The 27,547-nt window shown below is 39.0% G+C and overlaps 2 protein-coding genes across 2 annotated transcripts; both read left to right on the top strand.

Annotated features, from left to right (window-relative positions):
* The first annotated feature begins 1,494 nt into the window (after window positions 1-1,494).
* On the top strand, window positions 1,495-17,434 carry si:ch211-63p21.8. The gene is made up of 5 exons (XM_005161760.6): window positions 1,495-4,349; window positions 8,572-9,044; window positions 10,446-11,388; window positions 13,395-13,565; window positions 14,833-17,434. Exons 1-5 carry the CDS (start codon window positions 4,132-4,134, stop codon window positions 15,350-15,352), a joined length of 2,325 nt encoding a protein of 774 aa, XP_005161817.1. The 5' UTR covers window positions 1,495-4,131; the 3' UTR covers window positions 15,353-17,434.
* A 3,206-nt stretch (window positions 17,435-20,640) lies between these two features.
* On the top strand, window positions 20,641-25,631 carry cbln11 (cerebellin 11). The gene is made up of 3 exons (NM_001293704.1): window positions 20,641-20,910; window positions 22,224-22,358; window positions 25,175-25,631. The coding sequence occupies exons 1-3, from the start codon at window positions 20,703-20,705 to the stop codon at window positions 25,465-25,467; spliced, it is 636 nt and encodes a 211-aa protein (NP_001280633.1). The 5' UTR covers window positions 20,641-20,702; the 3' UTR covers window positions 25,468-25,631.
* The last annotated feature ends 1,916 nt before the right edge of the window (window positions 25,632-27,547 follow it).

Here is a 27,547-nt window from a genome sequence, read left to right as displayed (position 1 = left end):
TCCGACAACTGTTCATACGGGCCAACCAAGCGGCAACAAGGAGGTCAGGTGGTTTGGAGTGCATTGTGAGCACCATGCACTACCGAACGCAGAGGAGTGAAGCCGCGCCCCTGATGCTGAAGGAGCACATGCCTCAGTGTTTTTTCCCGGAAAGCGAGTGCTTGCAAGACTAAGAAATCCCACATTCAGAAAATCCAGCAAACTTCTGATCACTTCCCTAGGAGAAATGTTTCCTAACTACAAAACGCTGCTGAAGTGGCGCTACCCAGATAGCAGGTAGTAATCAGTCCGGCTCCGACTCGGCATCGGCGAGTGTTATCCGGGCCGAGTATGGCCCGCAGCTTGCTCCTGCACATGCATTTTGTGATGCGGCTGTAAAGCACTGGCCTGATTCCTGTTAACCATATCTGGCCCGAGTCTGTCTGTAGAGTCCGGGCTGCTTCTGGCAATGACTCTCCAGTATGGCAGCAGAACGCGGCTTCAGCCTCCAGAACACATTTAAAACTGTCACGAGAAGTCGACATTCCGAGGCAAAAACACTGAATTTAATGACAACTGCCTCTGCATCAGTCTTTCTTGATGCGTTTGATTACGCACAGCCAAGCACCCAGTTCAGGTCGACGGAGGAGGAAGAAATGAGGTAAGGCCAGGGCTGGAGTGGGACTCATTTTCAGCCTTGGAGTTTTTAAGCCTTAGACCGGCCCACCTCAGTTCACCACTGACTATCCTAGAATAAGGTAATTTCCAATTCTGTTTCTAATTACACTATCACGTCTTTTTTTGAGAAAACAGCTGCTTTAAAACTTTAAATGTTCAACAACCCTTATAGTATTATGTCTTAATAATGAAAATGAAAAAAAATGTTACTCAGACGAGGACCGAACCCGGGTTGGCCGCATTATAATATAACGTGCTAACCACTGTACCACAACAGCTGTACATTGAACGGTGACTTATCTACATAGATAACAAGAGCAGAGCTGCGGTAAAATAATAAATAAGAAGACTGTGGTCAAGTAAATAAATAAATTGTATTTAAAAAGTGTGACTGCTGAGAGCAACAGATTCTGGAGCTAGGGACACCGGCCCTCGCGGCCAAAAAACGGACCGCCCCACCGGGAATTCTCCCGGTCCTCCTGATTAGCCAATCCGGGCCTGGGTAAGGCAGATATGAGTAAAATTTGTTAAATAAATTAGTGAATAATTTAGCCTATATGCTCGTCATGCAAGTTCATTATTAAAACATGAATGAAAAAAGTGATTAGAAAATATGCAAATGAATTCACAGTCAATAATAGGTTATGACGGAATTTTTACAACCCTCTCCGTCAAAATGACAGACAATGACAAAGTATAGCGCGTCCTCTGCAACTAAAAGACCTAAACACACACACACACACACTTACTTTGTAATAATTGTGTACTGATACAAACTTTAAGCAGCAGAGCCTGACCCCTGCTGAAATGAGATCTACTGACCCAGACACTATAATTAGCATGTTGTTGACTTGGGAGAAATACAGCATGCAAGATCTCAGACAAGAGCGAGCGCTGAAAACAGAGACCGACAATAAGGAGTATTACTAACACAGGAACAGAGGAGAAATATTACTACAAGAAGAAATCCCAAAGGAAAACAGAAAAATAAGGAGAAGTAACGCTAAAACAAGAACAAAGCCCAGAAGAAAACACCACAATCAGGAGAAGTAACACTAAAACAAGAACAAATCCCAGAGGAAAACACCACAATCAGGAGAAGTAACACTAAAACAAGAACAAATCCCAGAGGAAAACACCACAATCAGGAGAAGTAACACTAAAACAAGAACAAATCCCAGAGGAAAACACCACAATCAGGAGAAGTAACACTAAAACAAGAACAAATCCTAGAAGAAAACACCACAATCAGGAGAAGTAACATTAAAACAAGAACAAATCCCAGAGGAAAACAAAGCACAGAATTGTTGAAACAACAATACATCCCAGAGGAAAAGACAGAAATATGAAGAAGTACTGCTAAAGCAAGTATAAATCGCAGAGGAGAACACAACAACAAGAAGTAATAATAAAACAAGAATAAATCCAGAAGAAAAAAGAAACTTACTAAAACAAAAATAACATCCAGAGGAGAACAAAAAAAAAAAAAAGGAAAATGTTTTAATAAAACGAATAAAATCCAGAGAAAAACAAAAGCACAGAATTGCTGAAACAACAGTGAATCCCAGAGGAAAACACCGAAATATGGAAAAGTATTACAAAAACAAGAACAAAGGAGAAATATTGCTAAACAAGAATAAATCCCTTAGGAAAACTCGACAATACAGAGAAGCAACACTCAAACTAAAATAAATCCCGGAGGAAAACACAAGTATTATTAAAACAGCAATAAATTCCAGAGGAAAACACAAAAAAAGGAGAAGTACTGCTAAAGCAAGAATACAATTCTGAGGAAAACAAAACAGTAAGAAGTATCGCTAAAAGAAGAATAAATCGCAGAGGAAAGACGACAATAAGGAGAAGTTTTACGAAAACAAGAAAAAAGGAGAAATATTACTACACCAAGAATAAATCCTGGAGGAAGACACGACAATACAGAGAAGTAACACTAAAACTAAAGTAAATCCCCGATGAAAACGCAACAACAAGTGTTACTAAAACATGAACAAATCCTAGAGGAAAACACCACAATAAGGAGACGTACTGCTAAAACAAGAAAAAATCCCAGAGGAAAACGCAACAACAAGTGTTACTAAAACAAGAACAAATCCTAGAGGAAAACACCACAATAAGGAGACGTACTGCTAAAACAAGAAAAAATCCCAGTGGACTTGACAAAAATAAGGATAAAACAATAATAAAATTCTGAGGAGAACACCACAATGTGGATAAGTATTAACAAAACAAGAATAAATCCAGAGGAAAACACAAGTGTTACTAAAACAAGAATAACATCCAGAGGAGAACAAAAAAAGAAAAAGTAATAATAAAACAAAAAAAAAGAGAGGAAAAAGCACGACAATACAGAGAAGCAACACTTAAACTAAAATAAATCCCAGAGGAAAACGCAACAAGTATTACTAAAACAAGAACAAATCCCAGAGGAAAACACAAAAAAGGAGAAGTACTGCTAAAGCAAGGATAAAATTCTGAGGAAAACAAAACAGCGAGAAGTATCGCTAAAAGAAGAATAAACTGCAGAGGAAAAGACGATAATAAGGAGAAGTTTTACGAAAACAAGAAAAAAGGAAAGCACAAACATTCTGAGCAGAACACAACAATATGAATAAGTATTAATAAATCAAGAATCAATCCCAAAGGAGAACAAAACATTAAGTATTAGGTACAAAACTGATTTAACTCACAATAAGGAGAATTATCACTTAAACAAGAATAAAATCCTGAGAAAATTATGACATTAAAGGAAAGTATTGTTAAAACAAAGATAAATTCCAGAGGAGAACACAAAAAATTGGAAAAGTATTACTAAAACAAGATTAAATACAAGAGGAAAACAAAAAAAAAAAAAAAATATGGAGAATTAATCCTAAAACAAAAATATATCCAAGAGGAAAACATGACAATATGGATTATGTACAAACCTGATTGACAAAATTGATTGTAACCACAACAAGTATTACTATAACAAGACAAAAGTCCAGAGGAAAACACAAAAGCATGGAGAGGAATTACTAAAACAAGAATAAAATCCTAGAGGAAAACACCACAATGTGAAAAATATTACTATAGAACTACTCAATAATAAAATCCAGAAATATAGCAAAACATTTTAGCTAAAACAAACATAAAATCCTGAGGAAAACACAACAATAAGTGGAAGTATCCTTAAAACAAGAATAAACCCCAGAGGAAAACATGACAATATGGGTTGTGGACAAAACTGACTGACAATAAGGAGACGTATAACTATAACTAAAGCAAATCGAGTGAGAGGAGAACACCACAACAAGAAGTATTACTGAAAGAAGAAACAAACTGGGGAAAACTCAATATGGAGAAGTATTAATAAAACAGAGAAGTATTATTAAACAGAGAAGTATTAATAAAACAAGAATAAATCCCAGAGGAAAACGCCACAATAAGCAGTAATACTAAAACCAAAACACTCAAGGGATGGAGTTTACACGAAAATATCTGCCCCTGGAATGGGAGGAGCGCTGGAGGAGAGAGAAAGAGCGCAGGAAAAGGATGATGGAAGAGGGAGGAGAGAAGTTTGAGGAGGAGGAGAAGCGAAGGTTAAAGTGGATCGTGTCCTACAACGACGGCAGGATGGGAATGAAAGAGAAGGATAATGAACACGGTAATGCTGAGGAAGATGAACCAATGCACAGGTACTGTAGATACCAAAGTGAAGATTCTTCAAACCTGTGCTTGATAAAGATGGAGCACACCATCTATAAAGATACATTTAAAGTCAGCATGAAATTAAAATGTGTTCTTCTTATTTTATATTTATATACCAGTGCTTTTTATAAATGATATATCTGTGCACTTTGTTATCTTGTAAAAAAATATTTGCCTTCATGATCTTTTACCAAATACCACAATCCTCCCTCCCCCTTGAAATGACTTGGCTTCACTTCTGGTCACATGGAAGGCCTGTAGGGCGGAGCTATCAGTTATTTAAGGTAGAGCTATCAGATATTTAAGGTGGAGCTTTTAGTACTTTAAGGCGGAGCTATCAGATATTTAAGGCAGAGCTATTAGTACTTTAGGGCGGAGCTGTCAGTAATTTAATGCAAAGCTTTTAGTTATTTAGAGTGGAGCTATCAGTCCATTAGGGCGGAGCTATCATTCCTTTAGGGCGGAGCTATCATTCCTTTAGGGCGGAGCTATCAGGTCTTTAGAGTGGAGCTATCCGTCCTTTAGGGCAGAGCGATCCATCCTTTAGGGCGGAGCTATCAGTGCTTTAGGGTGGAGCTATCATTCCTTTAGGGCGGAGCTATCAGTTCTTTAGAGTGGAGCTATCCGTCCTTTAGGGCAGAGCTATCAGTGCTTTAGGGCTGTTACGCTCCGTCTAGGGGTAAGGACGTAACATGAAAGGGAAGACTAACACATACAATGCTGCTTTAGAAAATATATAAAGATTTTACTTACACAATGCTTTTCTCAAACAAAATGTGTTTCTTTTTTTCAACTTCAGGAGCTGACCAGGCCAAAACAATAAACAAAACTATAATTATAATTAATAAACAAAAAAATCTAAATTTAAATCCCCTCCAAATTCCCAATTTTCAGCAAAAAGAAAGAAATTAAAATACACTTTGTTACCTTACTCCCTTGTCCACAAAAACAATCAATTAAAGAAGGTACACAAGAAAATGGCGTCAAACTCCCTACTTACTATGTACAAATATTTACAATCAGCAAACAAATCCAAAAAGGGGCAAAACAGCAGAGTAATCAATCAACAGGCAGAGGTCAGATTTTTAACGTTAACAAAGCCAGAACTAAAGCACTAAATACTTTCACTTATTTTTCTCAGACACTTAACACAAACTCCAATTCAACAAATCTAACATACAATATAACCATAAACACACCGCTACCAACCACAAGTGAGCTCAAAACAGCTAAACAGGAAGTGACAGAGGAAGAATTTAAAGGCAGCAAGGAGTCAGCTGACTAGGCAGGGTGTGGCATCAATTGGAGCAGGGGCAGGACCAAACAGAGGAGCAAGCAGCTGCTTCCTGGAGAGACACAAAACACCTCCCAAAAGTAAAAAGAGCAGTATTAATACATAAAGGGACATAACAAGGGCAGAGCTATCAGTCTTTTAGGGTGGAGCTATCAGTCCTTTAGGACGGAGCTATTAGTTCTTTAGAGCAGAGCTATCAGTCTTTTAGGGCGGAGCTTTCAGTTTTTTAGAGCGGAGCTATCAGTCCTTTAGGGCGTGGCTATCATTGCTAAAGGCCGGAGCTATTAGTTGTTTAGAGCAGGGGTCCGTTCTTCGTACGTGGATCAGTCAGTTAGCTGGATTTGGATATTGACGATTTGACATGATCCAGGATTGTTTCGTTCTTCAAAGCTGATCCGAGAGTTGTTGTCATAGCAACAGTTCTGCTAGGTCAAACCTGATCCGGGAGCAGGTTCAATTTATATAAACAGAATTATATCGGCTCAGTTCAAGCAAAGATAATACAGAAAGTATGTTCCCAATTCTGATATTTTCTTACAGTAGTAGTTATATACACTTGAGAAAATGGAAAATATTTTTAACTATATATATATATATATATAAAGTTATATTTATTAATAAAATAAATAAACATATTGATAAAACTTGTGCAATCTACACCCCTCGAAATGAAAGTACAAAGACTGCCACCTGGTGGTAAAGAGAAAAGGTATTGATATGAACTTTTTAGATCGCTTAGTACAAATTGTGTATAATAGAAATGCACAATATGTGATTTTTTAAAAGCAATAATACATTTATGCAGTCATAAACATGTTGTGATAGTTAATATGCCGGTGATTTGATGCTTCACAAAAGTTTCAGACGCCTTTACCAATATCAAAATGCTTCATGGCATTGCTGATCACGAGGATCGATAGATCTGTCCTTCACAACACACGCAGCGATCTCAGATCAGTTTATCCAGACATTCTAATCTGATTCACGAACTTGTTTGAAGAACCAAAAAAAAAAAAAAAAAAAGCGAGAGAACAGTTATCAAGATTAAAAGATCCAGGATCTGCCAAATCATCTTAGATCTTTTTAGCGAGGTACGAAGAACGGACCCCAGTTCTTTAGAGTGGAGCTATCAGTACTTTAGAGTGGAGCTATCAGTACTTTAGAGTGGAGCTATCAGTACTTTAGGGCGGAGCTGTCAGTTCTTTAGGGTGGAGCTATCAGTACTTTAGGGCGGAGCTGTCAGTTCTTTAGGGTGGAGCTATCAGTACTTTAGGGCGGAGCAATCAATTTGTTATGGTGGAGCTAACAGTTCTTAAGGGTGGAGCTATCAATTCTTAAGGGCGGAGCTATCAGCTCTTTGGGAGAAAGCAATCAGTTTGTTAAGGTGGAGGTATCGGTTCTTAAGGGTGGAGCTGTCAGTTCTTAATGCCTAGTTCAGACTGCGTGATTTTAGCCCCGATTTTGGCTCGCCGACAGGTTTTGAGAAATCGCCGACAAATGCCTGAAAATCACAGGCAAATCGCTGCTCGTGCACGTGAGTGACAATCACACAGTATGAACAATCAAAGACGCGATCTGAGAGAATCGCCGATGAGTCGCCGATGCCTGCGAGATATTTGGCATGCTGAATATCTGGAGCTGTCGGCGATTCAAATCATGTCGTGTGAATTGAGTTTTGACTGAAAATAACATCAGCGATCGCCTACAGCCAATGAGAGAGCAGCATTCACTTGTGTGTGCGTGTGTGTATACCTGCTGCAGGCCAGCGGGAGGCTGGGGGAGAAGTTAAAAGAGCTCTTTTTTCGGTTTATTTGGACCCACAAAATGGAGGAAAAACTAGTGGAGGTTTGACAGGACTCAGGAGCAACCGTGTCTGTTTGACATTTCATACAGAAAGAAATTAGTTTATTATCAATGTTGAGGAGAAATGGCTAATTCCCTTTAAACCCAGGTGAGCAAACATGTACATGTTCAACCCCATTAAAGGCTTCTTTCTCATTATGTAGTTAATAACAAAAGATATACTACAGGTTTTTGGCTGTGAGACGTAGTTTGGACGAAGTTGTCGGCGATTCTTCCTATAGTAAAGTCATGCAATGTCAATGTCCCTGTCGCCGAACCATCTTGCAGTGTAAACAAAGCAGCGACGAAACGCTAGCCCAGATAGTCCTGCAGTGTGAAAACATCTGTGACACGACTAGTTAGAAAATCATGCAGTCTGAACTCGGCATAAGTGTGGAGCTATTAGTTGTTTAGGGCGGAGCACTCAGTTTGTTACGGTGGAGCTGTCAGTTCTTAAGGGTGGATCTATTATTTCTATCAGGTCAATCTTTCTCCATTTTGTTGCCAACACCCATCTTTCAATGATTAAATCAATTCCCAAAGATGAAATCATGCGCCATCCTACAGTTTTAGGATTGCATGTACGGCACGATATGAGAAAAAAAGGACAATCTTAATGATAGTCTCCACTTCTTAATGGCAACTTTAAGACCAACATACTGATGCTAAAATCTAAAAAACTCTATTTTGATTTCATGAGGACTTGAAGTTGAAAAAATGTGTAAAAGCTGACAGCTGTGTCAGCAAATTCACAAGCCTTTGGATTTAATTGTATCCATGCATCACTCATTTTTGTAATGTTTTATTTATTTTATTGAGTTTTAATGACCCCTGCATTGTTCTCTAAACTTGTACAGTCTTCATTATAATCATATATTTTTTTTCTAGAGTTGGAGTCATTTTAGAATAAGTCACCAAACTTTAAGATAAAAACGAAAAAAAAACATTTTTAGTTTTTTTCTGCTGTTAAATTGGAGCCTGGGTCTATTTAACAGAGGATTTAAAATAAAAGATTGAATTGATGTTGACCTTGAACAGTGTGGAGAAATGGTCTTTTGTAACACTCTGCACAGGTATCGCAGGCAGAGTTATGCAAGTGAGATCCATCAGACTCTATTGGAGATGAAGATGGCGGACGTTCTCACAGATCTGACCCTCAGCACTGAGGATGGGATGAGCGTTCGTGTTCATTGGCTTGTCCTGGCCGCGGTGAGCTCCATCATCCAGGAGAAAGATGAAGATGTGAAGGAGATCTCGTTGAGTCCTGAGGTGTGCAGGTCTGGTTTGGTTGCAGTGGTGGAGTTCGCCTACACTGGAGGCATCAGTAATCTGAATATAGACAACATGATGCAGATTCAGACGGCAGCGGAGAGTCTGGGAGCTCCAAGAGTCCTGGAGCTGCTCAAAAAAGAGAATAAAGGAGATGAAGTGAGGAAGAGCTTAGCTGAAGAGCAGATGACGGTCGGCCTGCAGTGCATGAAGGATTTTTGGGATAAGAGATTGAGGTGTGATGTGAAGCTGATTGCTGAAGGAACTGTTTTCCACGGTAAGATATTATGAGAATTATTTTAAATCCATTCATCATTTAAAGGGCCATGAAACCCCCTCGTTTCAGCAGGGTGTTTTCACACCTCTACTTTGGAAAAAGTCAGAAAAGTGGGCGTGTCCAGCTCTGTTTAGGGGGGAGTGTCGGAGGAAGAAAAGAGGCTTGGTGTGGGAGTGTCTATTTGGGCGCGCTGAATTTCAGAGTCTAAATACACAACCACAGCGGACAATGTGACTGTGTTTACATGGACATCTCTAGTCGAATTATTTGCCAAATTATTAATGGTGGACTTTAACTGCAGTTTGGCTCTTTCATTCAGGGAATTCATTCATGTCCCTCGCGACAAACGTGATATTTGATTCGAGGAACTGCTCTAAGCGTGTATTTTTCATGCAATGTTTGATACCGCACGGCGAACGAGAGAAAAAAAAACTTAGCATTTCCCGGAAACTTAGATGCACACGGCAGGTAGCGTCAGAAAGCCGCGTGTGTTATTCCGGTCACTAAATCCAACACGAGGTTATAGTTTGGTTGTAACTGTTAGTGCTAACTTGTTTACACTCGGTGCAATAGCTTGTTTGATATGAATAAAATACAAACTGAATAAACAAAGAGCACTGGTCGCTCACTTACCAAATCTGTAGAGACAGGACAATCACCAGCAACTAGAGCCGCGTCTTTATTTAGAGGAGACTACAAGCGAATCCGGATCTCAGCGTTTACAGATGAGAACAGCTCTCAGGTAAACAAAAATCCTCCTTAGACACGTAAGTTATTGTTGTCGAGCGTCGCGTACACTGTTAATCCACACGTGAGTCTGAGCTCTCACAGAGAGAAAATGAAAACAAAACTTAACGGCAGCAAACTATAAAAGCAACACTTCACGCTTGTTTTGCCAATACAGCGTGGCGTCTCTGCCGTCTACACTCCGACAGTAATGAATTATCAACGTTGAGGAGAAATGGGTAATTCCCTTTAAACCCAGGTGAGCAAATATGGACATTTTCTACCCCATTAAAGGCTTCTTTCTCATTATGCAGTTTATAACAAAATATATACGACGTGTTTTTGGCTGTGAGACGTAGTTTGGACGAAGTTGTCGGCGATTTTTTCTATAGTAAAGTCATGCAATGTGAATGTCCCTGTCGCCGATCCATCTTGCAGTGTAAACAAAGCAGCGACGAAACGCTAGCCCAGATAGTCATGCAGTGTGAAAACATCTGTGACACGACTACTTTGAAAATAATGCAGTCTGAACTCGGCATTACTCGTTGTATGGACAGAAATGCAGCATTATTTGCAAAAATGTTATGCATGTTTTGCACCTACATTTAATTTGTCATATTTGGATGGAAACATAGCTACTGTCTGTAATACTTTCAATCCTTCACTTTCCTGAAGCTCACAGGGCGCTCCTGTCAGCCAGCAGTGAATACTTCAGAGGGATGTTCACCAGAGGGATGAAGGAGAGTCGTGAGGAGTCTGTGTCTCTACTATCAGCCGGAGCCGCTGAGCTGGAGATCCTCCTCAAATGCTGTTACAGCGGTGCTCTGGAGCTCAGCTGGAGCTGTGTGTTTGAGCTGACCTGCACCTCTCTGCAGTTCCAGTTCCAGCCCGCTGTCTCGCTCTGCCTTCAGTTTCTGCAGCAAGAAATGGACGTACACAACTGCCTAGATGTTGCGTCATTCGCTGAAGCCTACGGGATGGTGGATATAATGGAGATGGCTGAGGATTTTGTCTTGAGGCACTTTCAGGAGATTTCAGCCACCCCAAAGTTCCAGGACCTGCCAGCAGATAAGCTCCTGCAGTTCCTCCGCTGTGATGCTTTGTCTGTACCGTCAGAACTGGCGGTTTTTCGAGCGGTTGTGTCTTGGATTGAGACTGATCCTGCTGAGCGTCTCCTGCAGGCTGAGCAGCTCATGAAAGCAGTGCGTTTCCCATTCATGACCTTCAGAGAATTTCAGGAAGTCCGAGCAGTTAACCTGACCATGGAGTGTAGCGGGGAATACGACGTTGAACTCTATAAATCAGCGCTGAAAGAGTTTGGCGTTTCTGATCATGTAGCACAGCAGCGTGTTCGTTACCCAAAAGACGCTCTGGTTTTGGTTGGCGGTGATGAACTGGATGCTGATAATGGTCGAAGGCGGCCCAGTAAGCAGCTCTGGTTTGTGAACTCTCTGCGGAGCGGGACTGGACTTGTGAAGCAGATGGAGTGGAGACTGCTGGGAGAAATGCCAGATCAGGCCAGATTCAGACACGGCGTTGGAGTCCTTAATGGACAACTATATATCGCTGGAGGATGCTACTTCTACTCAAAGGCTGACATCATGAAGTCTGTGTACAGGTAATGCACTGGATACACCAACTTACAATAAATGCCGTTAATAAATACTGATGTTTCACTCTGTTCATCTTTAGAACACAAATGAAGGTCATTTAGATGTAATCTGAGGGCTCCCTGAATCACTATACTGAAGTGAAGTGAGCCTTTGTCAAGTGTGGTTTTACCCATACTTTGGTGCTCTGCTTTTAACACATCCTAGTGCACACCCACATTTTGTATTAATAATGTTGAACAATAACGTGTCACAATAAAAAATTTCTATAATTAATCATCTAAACCAGGGTTTTTCAAAGTCTAAGACAGTGGGCCTCCCTTTTGACACAACTTATCCACTGGCGCCCCCCTCCTCCCAAACACGCACGCACACACACACACACACACACAAAAAGTTCTGGAGGTTTTCCCGCTACCTCATCATGCTTGGTTTCAAGGTGTCGCCGAAGTTTAGCGGGTCTCATGCTGTCATTAGCCAAAATATCTTGACAAACCACACATAAAGATCTTGGTTCATCAGCTGGTCCTGTCCACGTAAATCCTAAACTGAAATACTGATCATCATATGGTCGTCTTTTGGGTTTAAGCCCTGAACTTGAAGGCTTTGAATCGGGGGGTCTCAGAAACCGATCCATTGTATTAGCAGGCATATACCTGTATTGGCGGGCTTGCCAAACAGAAGCGAATTCACAGCTATGGCCTTCTGGGTAAAAAAGGTTTTCTTATTTTTGACGTATTATTTTTTTAGCTTTGTTTAATTAAAATGTTTAAATATAATAAAAAATACATATAATAATTAAACTTAATAATTCTATTTTTATTATATAATATTTTTTCCCGCGCCTCCCCAGACATGCTCTGGCGCCCCCCAGGGGAGGCGCGCCTCACACTTTAAAAAACCCCTGATCTAAACAATATATAATATAGTTATTAGATGATTATCTTAACTGATTATAAACTACTATATTTTACTATATTGGAAAATTAAGCAAATACACACCATTAAATCGATTGAGTAAAATATTAATCTAAAAATATTTTATGACATATAAAATGTATTATTGCTAGGGGTGTAACGATACACTCAGCTCACGATACGATGTGTATCACGACATAATGTTCACGATTCGATATGTATCACGATATTTGGAATAAAAGTTTTAAATTAAACTGAAATGCAAATTTTACCAAGTAAACTATTTTTTTAATGTATTTCTTTTGTTTCAACTTGTTAAACTAAACCTTCTTTAAGAAAGTAAATTAAACAGGCCTGTATTTGGAAAATAAAACAATTAAAAAACTTCTTAAAAATACTATTGAAATGACAGAGACAAAATTAAGCAACAATTTAAGTAAAGGTGCAAAAAAATAAGCTTTCTATTCTATTGAATTTAACAGTGAGAGCTTAAGGCTTTGCTTGGTCACCTGCGTTTTTTGTGTGTGCAAAAAAAAATCCACATTTCCAGGTATTTAATTCGTATTTAATTAAATTGTTTTGCATGTTGGCGTGGGTTTCCTTCTGGTTTCCTTCACAAGGCCAAACACATGCTATAGGTGAATTGGGTAGGCCAATTGGGAGTTGGGTAACCCAGTAATGTGTTGCAGCTTTGAGGGCATCCACTGTGTAAAACATATGCTGGATAAGTTGGCGATTCCCAGATTAATAAAGGGACTAAGCCGAAAAAAAAAATAATGACATGATTGCATATATAAATGGGTTGTTTTTGTTCCAGTCACATCCATTAAATGTTTAATATCTCTTAAATAGGTGCGGCTTACATAATTTTACCATCTGTACACCAATATAGGTAGTGAATGTGAGTGTCCTTGGGTGGGGCTGTGTCGGTGTGGTAATGTGGGCTGGGGTGGCAACAATGCCAGGGCTGATTTTTAGTCCCAGTCCGCTGCTGGTTTAAATTCTAGTTAATGATGATCTCTCTACTCTCAGTGTGTATTTGTTCAACTGTTCTCTCACTTATTTTTTTATTTACATTTCACTGGCACATCAACAGGTACGACCCTGTGCGAGAGCAGTGGGAAAAGCTGTCAGATCTTCTGGAGCTCAGGAGTAACTTCACACTGGTGGTGAATGGAGAAAACCTGTACGCAGTCGGAGGAGACAAAGAAATCAACACAAACCTGGACAGCGTGGAGAAATACTCACCAGAGACTAATTCCTGGAGGTAGGTGGAAAACCTCAATAGCATTAAAGAGCAAGTGAATGATTCCTTAAAGATTCCTGAGTAATGATTAACCTTGTTCTGGCTGTTCCTTGAGGAAATACATACAGTGTACAGAAGCAATGAACTGACTGACACCTAGTGGCCCTTTAGCATACATTACAACCATAGATATATACATTAGATGTCCCCTGGCCTATTGTTGTCTATTGGGCGGAATGCGTCAATAGCGCCGCCATCTTGCTACAGGGTAGCGCTCCTTTGAAATGAATGCGGGACCAAGGTACAGTGGAGGACTGTGGCCAGAAATATACACAAAGCCAGAGATATACACATATACACATATCTGTGATCGGGAGTTTTCCTGGATGTTAGTATGTAATTTTTTTTTTTCTAATTACGAAAATTATAATTTTACATCACTTTTCTACATTGATGGATCAGTACCGCACTGGCATTCCTGACAAAAATCTTGTGTTTGTGTGTGCAGAAATGTACTATTCACCCTCCCTGTTAAATTTGATCTAATCATGTCCTGAAACACAGCTCCTCTCTTGCTTTCACTTCTCATACTGACGGAGGGAGCGATTCGTTTGTGAATGAATTTACCGAACGACTCTTTTACTAACGTTAGCCGACAATAATACAAGTTTCTGGCAGCGCAGCATCTCGTTGTCATATTTCTTTTGCATTGCTTGCTGATTTTATTCAACAAAACTAGCATAAGCCGAGTGTTTAGTGCGAGTTGGAGCTGCTTTGCCGTATGATGAATGCAGTAAGTGACTGTTATCATCAATAACGTTACCTGATTAGCACAACAGTTCAGAACATACAAAAACAGAAAAAACTTAATGTTACCTATGAAATGTTCTCCTTTGTGCTTTGTTTTCTTTGTTTGCTCGTTACATCGCCCGTAGACAGCGCTAAAGTCCCGCATCTTCACGTAATAACACTGTCTTGACTAGTGCGGTTGAATGACACTTGTCCTGGGAGCACTGTACCAATGTGGCGGCGCTATTGACGCATGCTCAGGGTCCCTATGCCATATCTAGTGTATATATCTATGCATTACAACAACATTTTTTTAAATTAAAGGATGGAGAATTCATTTGTTTGTCAAACATTGTCTCTTACAAATTATTTCTTCCCACCAATAAATTAATAAAACAAATAAAAACAGCCACTAACATAACCAGTCAACCTCAATTTGAACAGTAGACAAGGGTTAATAAAAGCTACTCAGCATCGATTTTTCCATCCTCTCCATCAGCTTCACTCATCCTCTAGATCAAGCCTTAAGCGGTCATGCTGCCACCGTCTGCGGAGGCGAAATCTTCATCTCTGGTGGTTTTAATTGCAAATACGAATGCTTGGTGTCCATGTCTGCCTACCATCCTTTAAGAGGAACCACATATCTCTCGGATATGATCCACGATCGGGCCCAGCACTGCATGGAGAGCCTGAGGAACCGAATATATGTGGCCGGCGGAGTGTGCAACCTTCGGAAATTCTACACCAATCAGCTATCCTGTGAAGTATACGACCTCGTACATGATGTCTGGACTGAATTCACTGCTTTGCCTGTGCCTCATGTTGGCGCTGCCTCTGCAGTTCTGGAGGAACGGCTGTATATTTTGGGTGGATACTGTCAGGAGGATTATAGTGAAGCCAGACTCGCTCACAGATATGACCCTGTGACGCACAGATGGGACAGCATGGGGAAAATTCCAGGTCCTGTCACGGATATACGTACATGTCTCCTAAAACTGCCTGAACACATCAGAAAATAATACAATTGAGGAGTATGTGCTTGTTAGGGGTGTCCGGACTGATCCTAAAGTATCGATATGGGCAAAATTGTCATTATTTACTATCAAATTTTCAAATATTTACTTCAATAGGAAAAGCATTAGAACTATAATATTCTGTTGTATCTCTACTAATGGGTCAGTGTTTGCTCACAGACACACACAGTTGTATACATGGTTTAGAACAGGGTGGTCAAACTCAGTTCCTGGAGGGCCGCAGCTCTGCACAGTTTAGTTTCAACCCTACTCAACACACTTGCCTGTAGGTTTCAAACAAGCCTGAAAGACAGGTGTGTTTTATTAGAGTTAGAACTAAACATGTCCTGGTTTAGAGGGAAACTCCATAGGCTTAATGTATAGACCTTTTTCTTGGCTGCTGATTGGAGGGCGCCATAGCGGCCAGCTTCTTCCGGTAGAATGGTTAGAACTTCTGTTTATAGCGTTTACAACTGGTAATTTGTGCTCCGAAAATGGGTTTCAATAGTGTTTTTAATGTATTACGGAGTGTTTTTGTGACACACGACTTACCGTACGTTCACACCGAAAGGGGCGAGAACGTCCAAGGTTGCTCTGGCCGCCCTGGCGACAACGCTGCCTGCCTTCAGCTCCGGCGGCGAGAGCGTCAAAACTCGCTACATTGATCTCGTATTTAAAGGAGCCGTTGCAGCATACAGTTACATTCCTGCATAAAACATGTTTCTAGCGTGAAAATGTTGCGCACTTCTTATCAAATTCATATAACGATGGAAGATCAATTTGCGTGTGGTGTGGCTTTGCTCCGTTTATCCAATATGTGTCCATATGTCTGAAATATCCTGAAGCAGCTGTACTGTTTTGTACTGTCACGTCGCGTGAGTATATAAATATAACATTAATGAACATCAGTAACTCGCCAGTAACTTATTAAATGCATGTTCCTGTAAGAAAACATTGTAAATAATTGGAAATCCGGCGACCGCAATCATCAAACCCTTGGGAACAACTGCACTGAAAAAAGTGTTGCATGCAGAACTGTTGCAAACAATTTATTTGTGTTGAATTTAAACAATCAAATTAAATTGAATAATGTTCAACTTAATTTGTTTGTTTAAATTCAACACAATTAAATTGTTTACAACTACTTAACGTAAAAAAATTGAGTCAATCAAAGGAATCATCTTTGAATAATTTTTTTCAGTTTGTGGCCGTAACCAAAGTTCACAGATCTGTGTTCTCTGAACTCGTATCAAGCGGTGGACGTCTTCATTCTGATTGCTTGCCGCCGAACCGCGTCATAGCTCATTACCATAAAGTTGACTTGATTTCAACTCTCCTCGACGCTCACACCGGCGAAGACGCGCCGCGCAGCTCCTTGCCGCTTATCGCCGCCGGCTCTCATTGAAAATGAATGACTTCCGGCTACTTTGACGCTCTCGCCGCTTTCGGTGTGAACGTACGGCTTGAAAGGTGTGTGTTAAAGCCGTTTGTAATAAATTTCATGGCCCTTTGGCCACCGGGGAGGAAGAGGTGGAGAACGCAGTTTTAAAATATTTATTTATAACATGAAACATTGGTCTAAACCAAAACAAACGGAGGGCAGCTCCTCACGGAGACTGCCATCATACTGAAAGCAAAAGTAAAATATGTCCGGGTCCGGTCCTCTCTCGGCTTCCTCTGCCATCGTTCCTCCTTTTATAGTCCAGAGCTCCTTCCGTGGGATTCGAGGCCGGTGCGCACCGCAGGTGTATCCACTTACGCGGCAGCCTCATTCCGTTTCCACGGCTCTCGGCCACGCCCCCTCGCCACACCATGATAATCTGTCAGATGTGGTTCAAACCTTGGAGAAAAACGTTCGCCTAGTTCATGTGTCTGCCATAAGAAATACAGTGTGTGTGTTCCCGACCTGTCAGCTGTTAGCTCAGCGGCTCTTCAACACACACACATACACACTCACACACACACACGTGCGCAATACTTCACTGCATTATAGAGCAAACCAGATTACTGGCTTGAAACTTAACAGGTAACATTATGTAAGTCATGCAATTTACAAAAATGACCAATAAAAGTCTGTTATTGATCCTCTGCTGGCTGATTTGCTGTTTATTCTAATCGTGAGCCGTTTATGTTTCATTTTGTGTGTTGTTTTTACCACGGTTTGTGTTTTTCTGTCATTTCAAAATGACACTAGCCTATATTTTCACTTTATCACAGTTTTTAAATCAGTGTGTCAGTGGCACAGTACAGGCTACGTGTGTGTGTCAAACATTTTGGTGAATTACATTTGTTTGGGCTGGTTATATATTTGAACGAAAGGGAAACTGTTGACTTTATCGATGGCGAGGCTGTATTTAAACTGCAGAAGATGCCATCTGGCAACAAGGGGAAAAGGCCTCACAGCAGCTGTTTTCCATCCCATTAGATCAAGAGGGGTCTGGATGCAGACCTGGTGCGGTGCAATCTGAGCTGCATCTAAGGGTTTTTAATACGCTCACTTAACCCCACCCCTAACCCTACCCATCACAGTGACGTCACTTACTCCATTGAGTGCATTGTGTCTGACATTGCATCGCTGAGTGATACAATCTCAGCTTGCATCATAAAGGCTGCATCCAGACTCTATTGATTAGATTGCATTTTTTTAAAATGTTCAGTCCAGGAGATGGTGCTGATCGACAACAGTATTAGTTCAACGATGATAAAGCAGGTAAAATAGATTAAAACTATTGTTTCAAAGCTGTCCAAATGTGACTTTTTACACGCATCAGCTATGAGGTGCCATGTAGGATTTAAATCAAACTTTGCTTATCAACACATACATAAAACACATGCATATACACCTATAAACTACTCGCATATACACCTATACTATTGGATGTTCAAAACAACATATATGAAACTTGTGTATATACATATAAACTTGACGCATGAATACACCCACATACACACGCGCATACATATAAACTCGATCCTCACATAAACACTCACATTAACACACGCACATACATATAAACTTGCTGCATGCAAACACACCTATACACACTCGCATATACATATAAACGTTATCCATGCATTTGCACCCATAAACTCTTACATAAGAATGAAAACTTGATGTGTGCATAAACACCCAAATGACACTTGTGCAAACATACAAAATAAAATTCACAAACATATATACAGTTAGTTGTGTATATACATATATGCAAGCGATTTTATATGTGTGTATGCATGAATTCTCACTGTAAAAGGAAGTTATTTCACTTTAAAAGGAAGTAGTTTAATTTCAACGTAAAAGTCCTTTGAGCATAATGAACAAGATTATTATATGTCATGAATCAGGTTCTTGCAAAGCTTAGGAAACAGAAATAATGTGATTAATAGAGGAATTACATCTGCTGAATTATGAAAATAGATTATGCTAATTCTAAAAAATAAATAAATAAAAAGATAGGTAACACTTTATAATAACTACACACCTATGAATATAATATAAATAAAATATAATAACTAACCCTATGAATCATTTACTAAGCATTAGCAAATAGTGAATTCATTATTTGTTAAGCATTAACTCTACATTAATAAACGTTAGTAAGCAGTTTATAACTGCAGCTACAAATGCTCTTTTCTTGACTTAAAAGCACCTATATAATGTGCTTAATAATTGTATTTTCATACTTAGTTAATGATTTATTTTTCATTACTAAATTAAGTATCGCATTATTTACAAACTGTATTTAAGAGTAGTTGAGGGTTTTCAGGATCATTCAGAATGAGTTAGTAAATGGTTAATAAACAACTGAAATCAACATTTATATGTCTTATTATTCAGGCATATACTAATAGTTAACTAATAGGTTAATAAATGCTTTATTAACTCAACTTCATGCAGTTTTGTGACCTAATCTAAAGTGTGGACTACTCATGCTTTATAAATCCCTTATAAATGACAACTAAAGGCTCAGTATCAAATGAACAATAATCTGTGCAATCTTTCTAAAAAGTAAAATTACTGTAAAGTTTAAACATTGCCAAATAACAGGAGTCTCAAAATACGACATAAAACTGGATAAAACAACAACAATATAATAATTTAACAATATAATATGATGTAATGTTTAAACTCTACAGTGATTTTATTTTAGATTAGGTTGCAAAGATTTATTTTTATTTGAAGTACAGTTTCATTTGTATATCTTTAAATGAACAGGAATGAATAATGTCATTTTTCCTGTTTAGAATTTAACTGAGCCTTTATTTGTCATTTATAAGGCATTTATAAAGCATGAATAGTCCTCACTTTAGATTAGGTCACAAAACTGCATAAAGTTGAGTTAATAAAGCATTTATTAACATACATAGTAACCAATAATATATGCCTGAATAATAAGACATATAAACGTTAATTTCAATAGTTTATTAATCATTTACTAACTCATTCTGAATTATTCTAAAAACCCTCAACTACTCTTGAATACAAATTATTTGTAAATAATGCAATACTTAATTTAGTAATGAAAAAAATAAACCATTAGCAAAGTATGAAAGTACAATTATCAAGCACATTATAAATATGTTTGTAAGTCAAGAATAGAGCATTTGTAGCTGCAGTTTTAAACTGCTTACTAATGTAGTGATGTAGTGTAGTGTACTAATGTAGTGACTAATGAGTTAATGCTTAACAGATAATGAATTCACCATTTGCTAATGCTTAATAAATGATTTATAGTGTGTAGTTATTATAAAGTGTTACCAAAAGATAATGCTAAGCAATGCTCCTGCAAAATTAAAAGTTGATTATGATATTAAATTATTGGAAATGTTATTATGGTTTAATAAATATAAGGTTGCTTAAGAAATCATTTTGAATAAAATATGTTTGTTTAATATTAGTTTTTTATGTTTGCTTTATTATTGGTGTCACAATTAGTCAAGGGTTACGATACACACTTATGTCCAAGGAAAAATAATGAATGAATGAAACAAAAAACAAAAAAATAAAAAAACCTTTATACCTCACACTGGTGATGTAGAAGAGTAAATCCAAAGAATTGTATATTTACCATTAAGTTCTCTAAAGATACATTCATTGAAATGTGCATGTTTACACCAGAATCAAGCAAAATAATAAGGTCTTTTTTATGGTTGGGACATTCCCTTGTGCAATTCTAGAAAGTTCTGGCATTGATTAATCGATCGTGAGTGCTTGTGTTTGTGTGTATTTCCCCCAATGCAAGCAGCAAATCTGACTTCATGATCCAAATACTCCACATTAATAATAATTAACCAGCAGTGGCTGTATATACAAAGCACAGCCTTCGCTTTTCTGTTCAGCTCTAGAGAAACGATCGTCATGGCTTTATTTCAGATCTTCTTGATCTCAGCGTTGAGTTTCTGTGCGGCACAGGATGACGATATTATGACTCCTGTGGTGAATATCAACTCTGAGCTAAAAGAGCTGAAAGCTTCAATTGCTGAGCTAAAAACAGATCTGATCACTGCTAAAAATGAACTACAAGAACAGAACAGCTTGATTCAGGACCTGCGGAAACAGATTAAAGGTAAATTTCCTTGTTTGATTCATCTTTACATACATTATCTACACAGTAATGATTGAAACCACCTTGCATTTTACTGTTCTTCAAGAAACACATTTATGTTGATGGTCTGTTTGTTTAATTTAAGCTACATTGCATCTACATGCCAACTAACTCTCAGTAGATTATAAGTAGACTGATAGGTTGGGGTTAGGGTTAGTGTAAGTTGACATGTACTTCTTAAGCCTGGTTTATACTTCTGCGTCAAGTGACCGGCGTAACCCACGGCGCATGCAACGTGCGTAGCTGTCCATTTACACTTCTGCGCGCTGTCTCTGTTGGTCTGCATTAACACTTACGAAACACTAGTTGGCAGTGAGGTGTAAATGTGTCTCTGTGTCGAGTTTCTTCGCTTCTGTTTTGGTTTTCCTGAACACTTCCTGGTTGTACAAGTGACTCAAACTCACTCATTTTGAGGCAGGAACCGGCGGATGTGCAACAACTTTAACTATGAGGTAAACACAAAACAAAACTTTCCATCCGGAGCTCCTTCACGGCACTCCACACTTGTAAACAAATCGCTCCATCAGGCTCGCACCATTTGCGCGGCTCTCGATCCCGCCCAGACTCGTTATCGCTACAAAGCCGACCAATCACAGAGCTTGCGCTACGCGTAGTTACATTTTTTAAGAGGTGCACGTCAGCGACACCGACGGCGAAGGGCTATGCGTCAGCGCCGTAGCATACGCCGGCGTTTGACGCAGAAGTATAAATCAGCCTTTACAGTCAGTTAAATGTCGGTTGAAGGAGCAGTCCCTGCTGAAAAAAACAGCTTAAACCAGCCTAGGCTGGTTGGCTGGTTTTAGCTGGTCGACCAGGCTGGTTTTAGAGGGGTTTTGACCACTTCCAGGCTGGTTTCCAGCCATTTCCAGCCTGGTCTTAGCTGGTCAGGCTGGGAGATGACCAGCTAAAACCAGCTTGACCAGCTTAGCCAGGCTGGGAGCCCAGCCAAAATCAGCTATGTCCAGCTTAAACCAGGCTGGTCAAGCTGATTTTAGCTGGATTTAGCTGGTCATTTTCCAGAGTGACCAGCTAAGACCAGGCTGGAAATAAGCCTGGAAGTGGCCAAAACCCCTCTAAAACTAGTCTGGTCAACCAGCTAAAACCAGCCAACCAGCCTAGGCTAGTTTAAGCTGGATTTTTCAGCAGGGGTATCAACAGATATTAAGCAGAGAATCAACTAGTACTCAAATGGACCATCAAAATAAAGTTTTACCAAAATGTTAAGCTAAGTTTTTGGTATTGCACAAATGAAACTAACCATTATTGCACCACAGAGAGTCCTAAAGTGGCGTTCACTGCCTCCATGTCAGAGACGCAGAGTGCAAGCCGAGGGCCGTACACTACAGAGACCAAACTCATCTTTGATAAAGTCTTAACCAATGTTGGAGATGCGTACAACCCTGCCACAGGTTTGTGCTTATTCAGATTCAATTCAGGTTTATTTGAAAAATGTTTTAAACTTTAATTATGGTTACAAATTATACAAAAACTGCACAATATTGTGACATTACAGATATATACTGTAGCTATATAGTTGAAGACTATCGGGGGTTCTCAAACTTTTCAGCCCGCGACCCCCAAAATTACAACACCAGTGATCCGAGACCCCCTCGAAGCTCGGAGGTGGTTATAAGCATACAGATATTGCACACTGGTGCACACACACCAATAGGAACTGTATAAAAAGCTTATTGACGACGCAAGAAAAGCACAAAAGTCTATGTTTTATAATTATTAGTTTATTTTAACATTATTCTAACTTAATGAGAATAGTGAGTACAGTGTTTAGAGAACAAGACTATTATTGATTTTATTTTGGAGACTTGGGGCCACTTGGAGATCGTCCTCCTTGTTCAGTCTTGGCCTTTTTTTTTGTGTATGTGAGTGCCATAAAGGTGTCAAAGTTTAACATTGCACCATAAAATAAATCTGCTGCAACTAACGCTATTGTTGTGATGTTAATCTAGCATAATAACCCGAGGGTTTGCAATACAAATGGAAAAAAAATGGAAAGGCTGGTGACTTTTTATTTGCATGTTTTTTTTTTATGTAACTATTAAATATTAAGTGTATACTATAAGTAAAAAATAATTAGCCCAATTATTTATATTCTGCAGGATATAGATTAAATGTGATAGTTTTAATAGTTTAATAAAATATATGAGACTTTTGGAAATCACCAAGCAACCCCACCTCATAGTTTCGCGTCCCCCCCAGGGGGTCCCGACCCCCACTTTAAGATCCACTGCTATATATAAGAAAGATTTTTTTCAACACATTTCTAAACATAATAGCTTTATAAACTAATTTCTAATAACTTTTCTCTTTGCCATGATGACAGTAAATAATATTTGACTAGATGTTCCTCAAGATACTCGTGTTTAGCTTAAAGTGACATTTAAAGGCTTAACTAGGTTAATTAGGGTAAGGTTAGGGTAATTAGGCAAGTCACTGTATAACAGTGGTTTGTTCTGGAGACAATCCAAAACTAATATTACTTAAGAGGACTGATAATATTGACCTCAAAATGGGTTATATATATATATATATATATATATATATATATATATATATATATATATATATATATTAGTGCTGTCAATTGATAAAAAAAAAAATTAATCGTGATTAATCGCATTTAAAATACTGAACTTGTAATTTTGGCTATTTAAATGTAAAATTAATGTAAACGCAAGACAAAAACTATTTAATTTCAAAATATAATTGTTTAATAGAATTTTTGTTTAACTTGTAACACAGATTTCTTCATGTAAACAACACACCCACAATAAACCATCAAGATCCTGCTTGACAGCCATATTTTTTACAGAAATTAAAACACAGGCATGTTAATGACATTTAAATTCCAAAACAATCAATGCCAATAAAGAAAACATTGGTTTCCATGTTGGATTTTTAGTGGACTGCAAAAAATGCCAAAATACAGGAATTGCAGAAATGGAAAATGAAAAATTATAATAATAAACTATAGAATACAAACTGTTGCACTCATTGTAAAGTTTTATTGCTGTGAGTTGAGAACATTAGTTATAGAGTAGAAACAATTTAGCTTAATCCTCCTTTATATTCATCCAGTTACTAAGACTAGGAGTATCCCGCAAGTGCACAGAGACTCCTAAATGCCCGCAAATGAATGATAATTTCTTGCAAACCGTTCGTTAAATACATTGCACACCCCTCTCGCCCCTACTCGGATACGTCGCTCACTCCACCCCTGACACCCCTCAACGGGCCTGACACAGACACACACACAGACAGACACACACAACGCGCTGCAGACGTTTTGGCCCCAACGGCCTTCCATACTGGAGCGACTCCCCTCAGATTCAACACGCATGATCACGTTCATCAAATTTGCTTTAAATAAGCTTCCTAAAGTATTACTGTATTTCACAAGGATTCTGACACAACAACACGAAGCATACGCTCAAAACAAACACTATTGGGGGTGGTATGATGGCACACCGACTCAATCAATGCTTTTGAAAACACTATTGGTTGGGTTTATGGAAGGAGGAGGGTGGGTCTGTCGATTGTTTTGTCAGTCAGTCATTAAGTCAGTCAGTTGACATCGTCCTCTGGTGGATTTATGCAAAAATAGCAGGTGCAAATTGCATTCACGAGAGAAATTTGAGATCTGAAAAAGCATACATAGCGACTTCAGGCAGATTCGGCGAAAAACGAAACTGCAAAAGAAAAACGTAGCTCCTGGGATGTATTCGGAGGTCTCCAGAAATGTATATAGAGGTACGTTTTCAGAATGAAATCACGCAGCCACAATGGCTTTTCTATTTGTTGCTTTTGAAAACACTATCGGTTGTGTTTAGGGATAGGCACGGGTGTCAGCCGGTCAGTCAGTCGGTCGGCAGTGAGCTGGCATTGTCGGCTAAAGATTATATTGCACCCTCTGGGGAATTTACGTAAGAATTCAAAAATCATCGAAAAGCGTAACAAAAACTGTGAGCAGACGTACCTCCAGTTACTTATTCAAAAATTTAAACCTGGGTGCGTATCCGTAATGATCCTGGGTTGACTTTTTTGATTGCAGACAGAATACTTTCAGAACAGATGGATGTGTGTACAAACTGCAAATGAGACATTTTTTAAAAACCCACATGACGCATCATGATGTAATAATTAATTTGACATTATTTACAGTGGTGTTTTTGCTCAGCATGTTTTAATATGTCCATGTGTGTTGCAGGAGTTTTCACCGCACCAGTTAAAGGTGTGTATTACTTCAGGTACTCCGGCTCTGCGTTTTCTACTCATGATATGGGTCTGAGCATCTTTAAGGGCACCAAAAGATTTGTATCTTCATATGAGTATAACTCTAGCGATCGCAACGATCAAATGTCCAACGGAGCAGTGCTGGAGCTGGATGTCGGAGAGCAGGTTTACATGAACCTGTGGATCAGATCATGGATCTTTGTGGATCGACGGTACAACTACTCCACTTTCACAGGATACCTGCTTTACCCACTGGAAACTGCTTGATCTGTGAATTGCTTTGTAAAATATCAAAACAAACTGTTGAAGTCGATATTAAATGTGCATTCTGGGTTGTTATACAAAAGAAAAAAAAGTTTTATTAAACGGCCAGATTAATTTGAATGATAACGAGCCACCTTGTTAATAAACTTATCAAAATATTTCAAAAAGCTGCATTGTCTGCTTTCAGATGTTGTGTTGTATGTCTACTGACAGTGTTACGCCCCATTCACATGGTACGTTAACGCTTCCCGTTCACTTTGAATGGGTGACGTCAACCGTTGCCGAACTGCATTGTGGATCCGTCGGCGCCGCTTCAGAGGCTTTGCTCACGGAACCATCAGCCAATCAGATCACTGTATGCAAATACACCAGCTAGACAGTGGCCTATTTCTGACTAAATTTCATTGGCTGATGCTGCTATGATGATCGCGTCAGCCCCAACTTCAGACAAGCCTTCAGTCAAGTGTTGACGTTGAAGCCCCGTGTGAATAGGGCGTTATAGCCACGCCCACTCTCAGAAGATCACTACATAGCTCTATAGTGGGTTGAAGTAAACAAACCATCTGCATCTGATTCTAACTCACCGCTTGTTAAGCCAAATGACTTCAAATGACTCACAGTGACAAGCGACAGTTCATTTTAACGGAGAGTGAGTGACTTCAAGCGACCTTTTTTTCAATTCAATTCAATTGACCTCCATTTACCCGAGCAACAGTGACTGCTGGTGACCAGATGGGCGTGTCTTTCCCGAGCGACATCCAATAGGAGCACCAGTAGAGCTCACGTGATCCTCTCCCTGCTGCTACAGAGGCTGGTTGTATTCTCGGGCTGAAGACCTAGACAGAACTGCGTCTGCAGAAGATTGCCAATCAGAGGTGCATTTCCGAAAACCATCGTTAGTCAACTAAGTTCGCAAGTTGTGTCGTTACAAACATAGTTTGTTGATTTGGCATTTCCCAATCCATCATTCCAACGGACATTCAAAAACTTGTACGCTTACAACTGCACCTCTAGAGCTGTAGTTAGAAGCATAGTTCGTGGCTGTGTTCTATTCCCATTTATCCCCCCTGTGCCCTATTTCTTTCGAACGTCCCAAAATTTTGACTTAGAATTATTTAAATACAAACATTAAGTTTATCTTTCTTAGGTGTAGTTTGCTTTCAAAGTATTTATTTTTCATATTGACAGTTGTGCACCCTTCCCAGTGCACTTTGAAAACATGAATGCCATTTTAAATGCAGCCGTGGCTCATGATGAAAGCTATAAGTCAATTATTGAAATTAATTAATACTAATTAATTTTATTTAATTAATTATAAAAACCTTTTTATTGAAAAGCAGACTTTACATTACCAAACGTCTCGAAAGCTTGTGAAAACAAAAATATATTGCATACGTTAATGGTTATAATTGATAGTAGGTTATTTATTTAAAAAATGGACCTGTTGGTTAGAGCATTTCTGCAGTGGTTTGAATGTGTCAAATTGTAAAAGTAGACTTTTACAATAAATAATTTAAAAAATATATAAAATAGTTATTAATAATAGTAATTGTTATAAAGTGGGATTTTTTAAAACATTTTTTAATAAATAGCCTACTGAATTTTATAACCATTAACAATTATATTAGAATATGTGTATGTATGCTAGTTCATGTTTTAGAATAGGATATCAAATATTTTCAATAATACTTGTAAATGGCGAAGCAGTGGTGCAGTAGGTAGTGCTCAAGAAGGTCGCTGGTTCAAACCTCGGCTCAGTTGGTGTTTCTGTGTGGAGTTTGCATGTTCTCCCTGCGTTCGCATGGGTTTCCTCCGGGTTTCCCCCACAGTCCAAAGACATGTGGTACAGGTGAAATGGGTACGCTAAATTGTCCATAGTGTATGAGTGTATGTGTGTATGGATCTTTCCCAGAGATGGGTTGCAGCTGGAAGGGCATCCGTTGCGTAAAAATGTGCTTGATAAGTTGGCGGTTCATTCCTCTGTGGCGACCCCGGATTAATAAAGGGACTAATCTGACAAAAAACGAATGAAGAAGCATGAATACTTGTAAAGGAAACACAGGCCCTAAATGTGCCTATATGT

Source organism: Danio rerio, chromosome 7 (genome assembly GCF_049306965.1).
Source record: "Danio rerio strain Tuebingen ecotype United States chromosome 7, GRCz12tu, whole genome shotgun sequence".
In the NCBI taxonomy this organism is placed as follows: domain Eukaryota; kingdom Metazoa; phylum Chordata; class Actinopteri; order Cypriniformes; family Danionidae; genus Danio; species Danio rerio.
This window is presented reverse-complemented; position numbering and strand designations above follow the sequence as displayed.

Coding starts and splice junctions, on each gene's coding strand:
- si:ch211-63p21.8 (XM_005161760.6), top strand. CDS start 4,132: ATGGAGTTTACACGAAAATATCTGCCCCTGGAATGGGAGGAGCGCTGG. Junction 4,350..8,571: donor GAAGATGAACCAATGCACAG/GTACTGTAGATA, acceptor CACTCTGCACAG/GTATCGCAGGCAGAGTTATG. Junction 9,045..10,445: donor TGAAGGAACTGTTTTCCACG/GTAAGATATTAT, acceptor ACTTTCCTGAAG/CTCACAGGGCGCTCCTGTCA.
- cbln11 (NM_001293704.1), top strand. CDS start 20,703: ATGGCTTTATTTCAGATCTTCTTGATCTCAGCGTTGAGTTTCTGTGCG. Junction 20,911..22,223: donor CCTGCGGAAACAGATTAAAG/GTAAATTTCCTT, acceptor ATTGCACCACAG/AGAGTCCTAAAGTGGCGTTC. Junction 22,359..25,174: donor TGCGTACAACCCTGCCACAG/GTTTGTGCTTAT, acceptor TGTGTGTTGCAG/GAGTTTTCACCGCACCAGTT.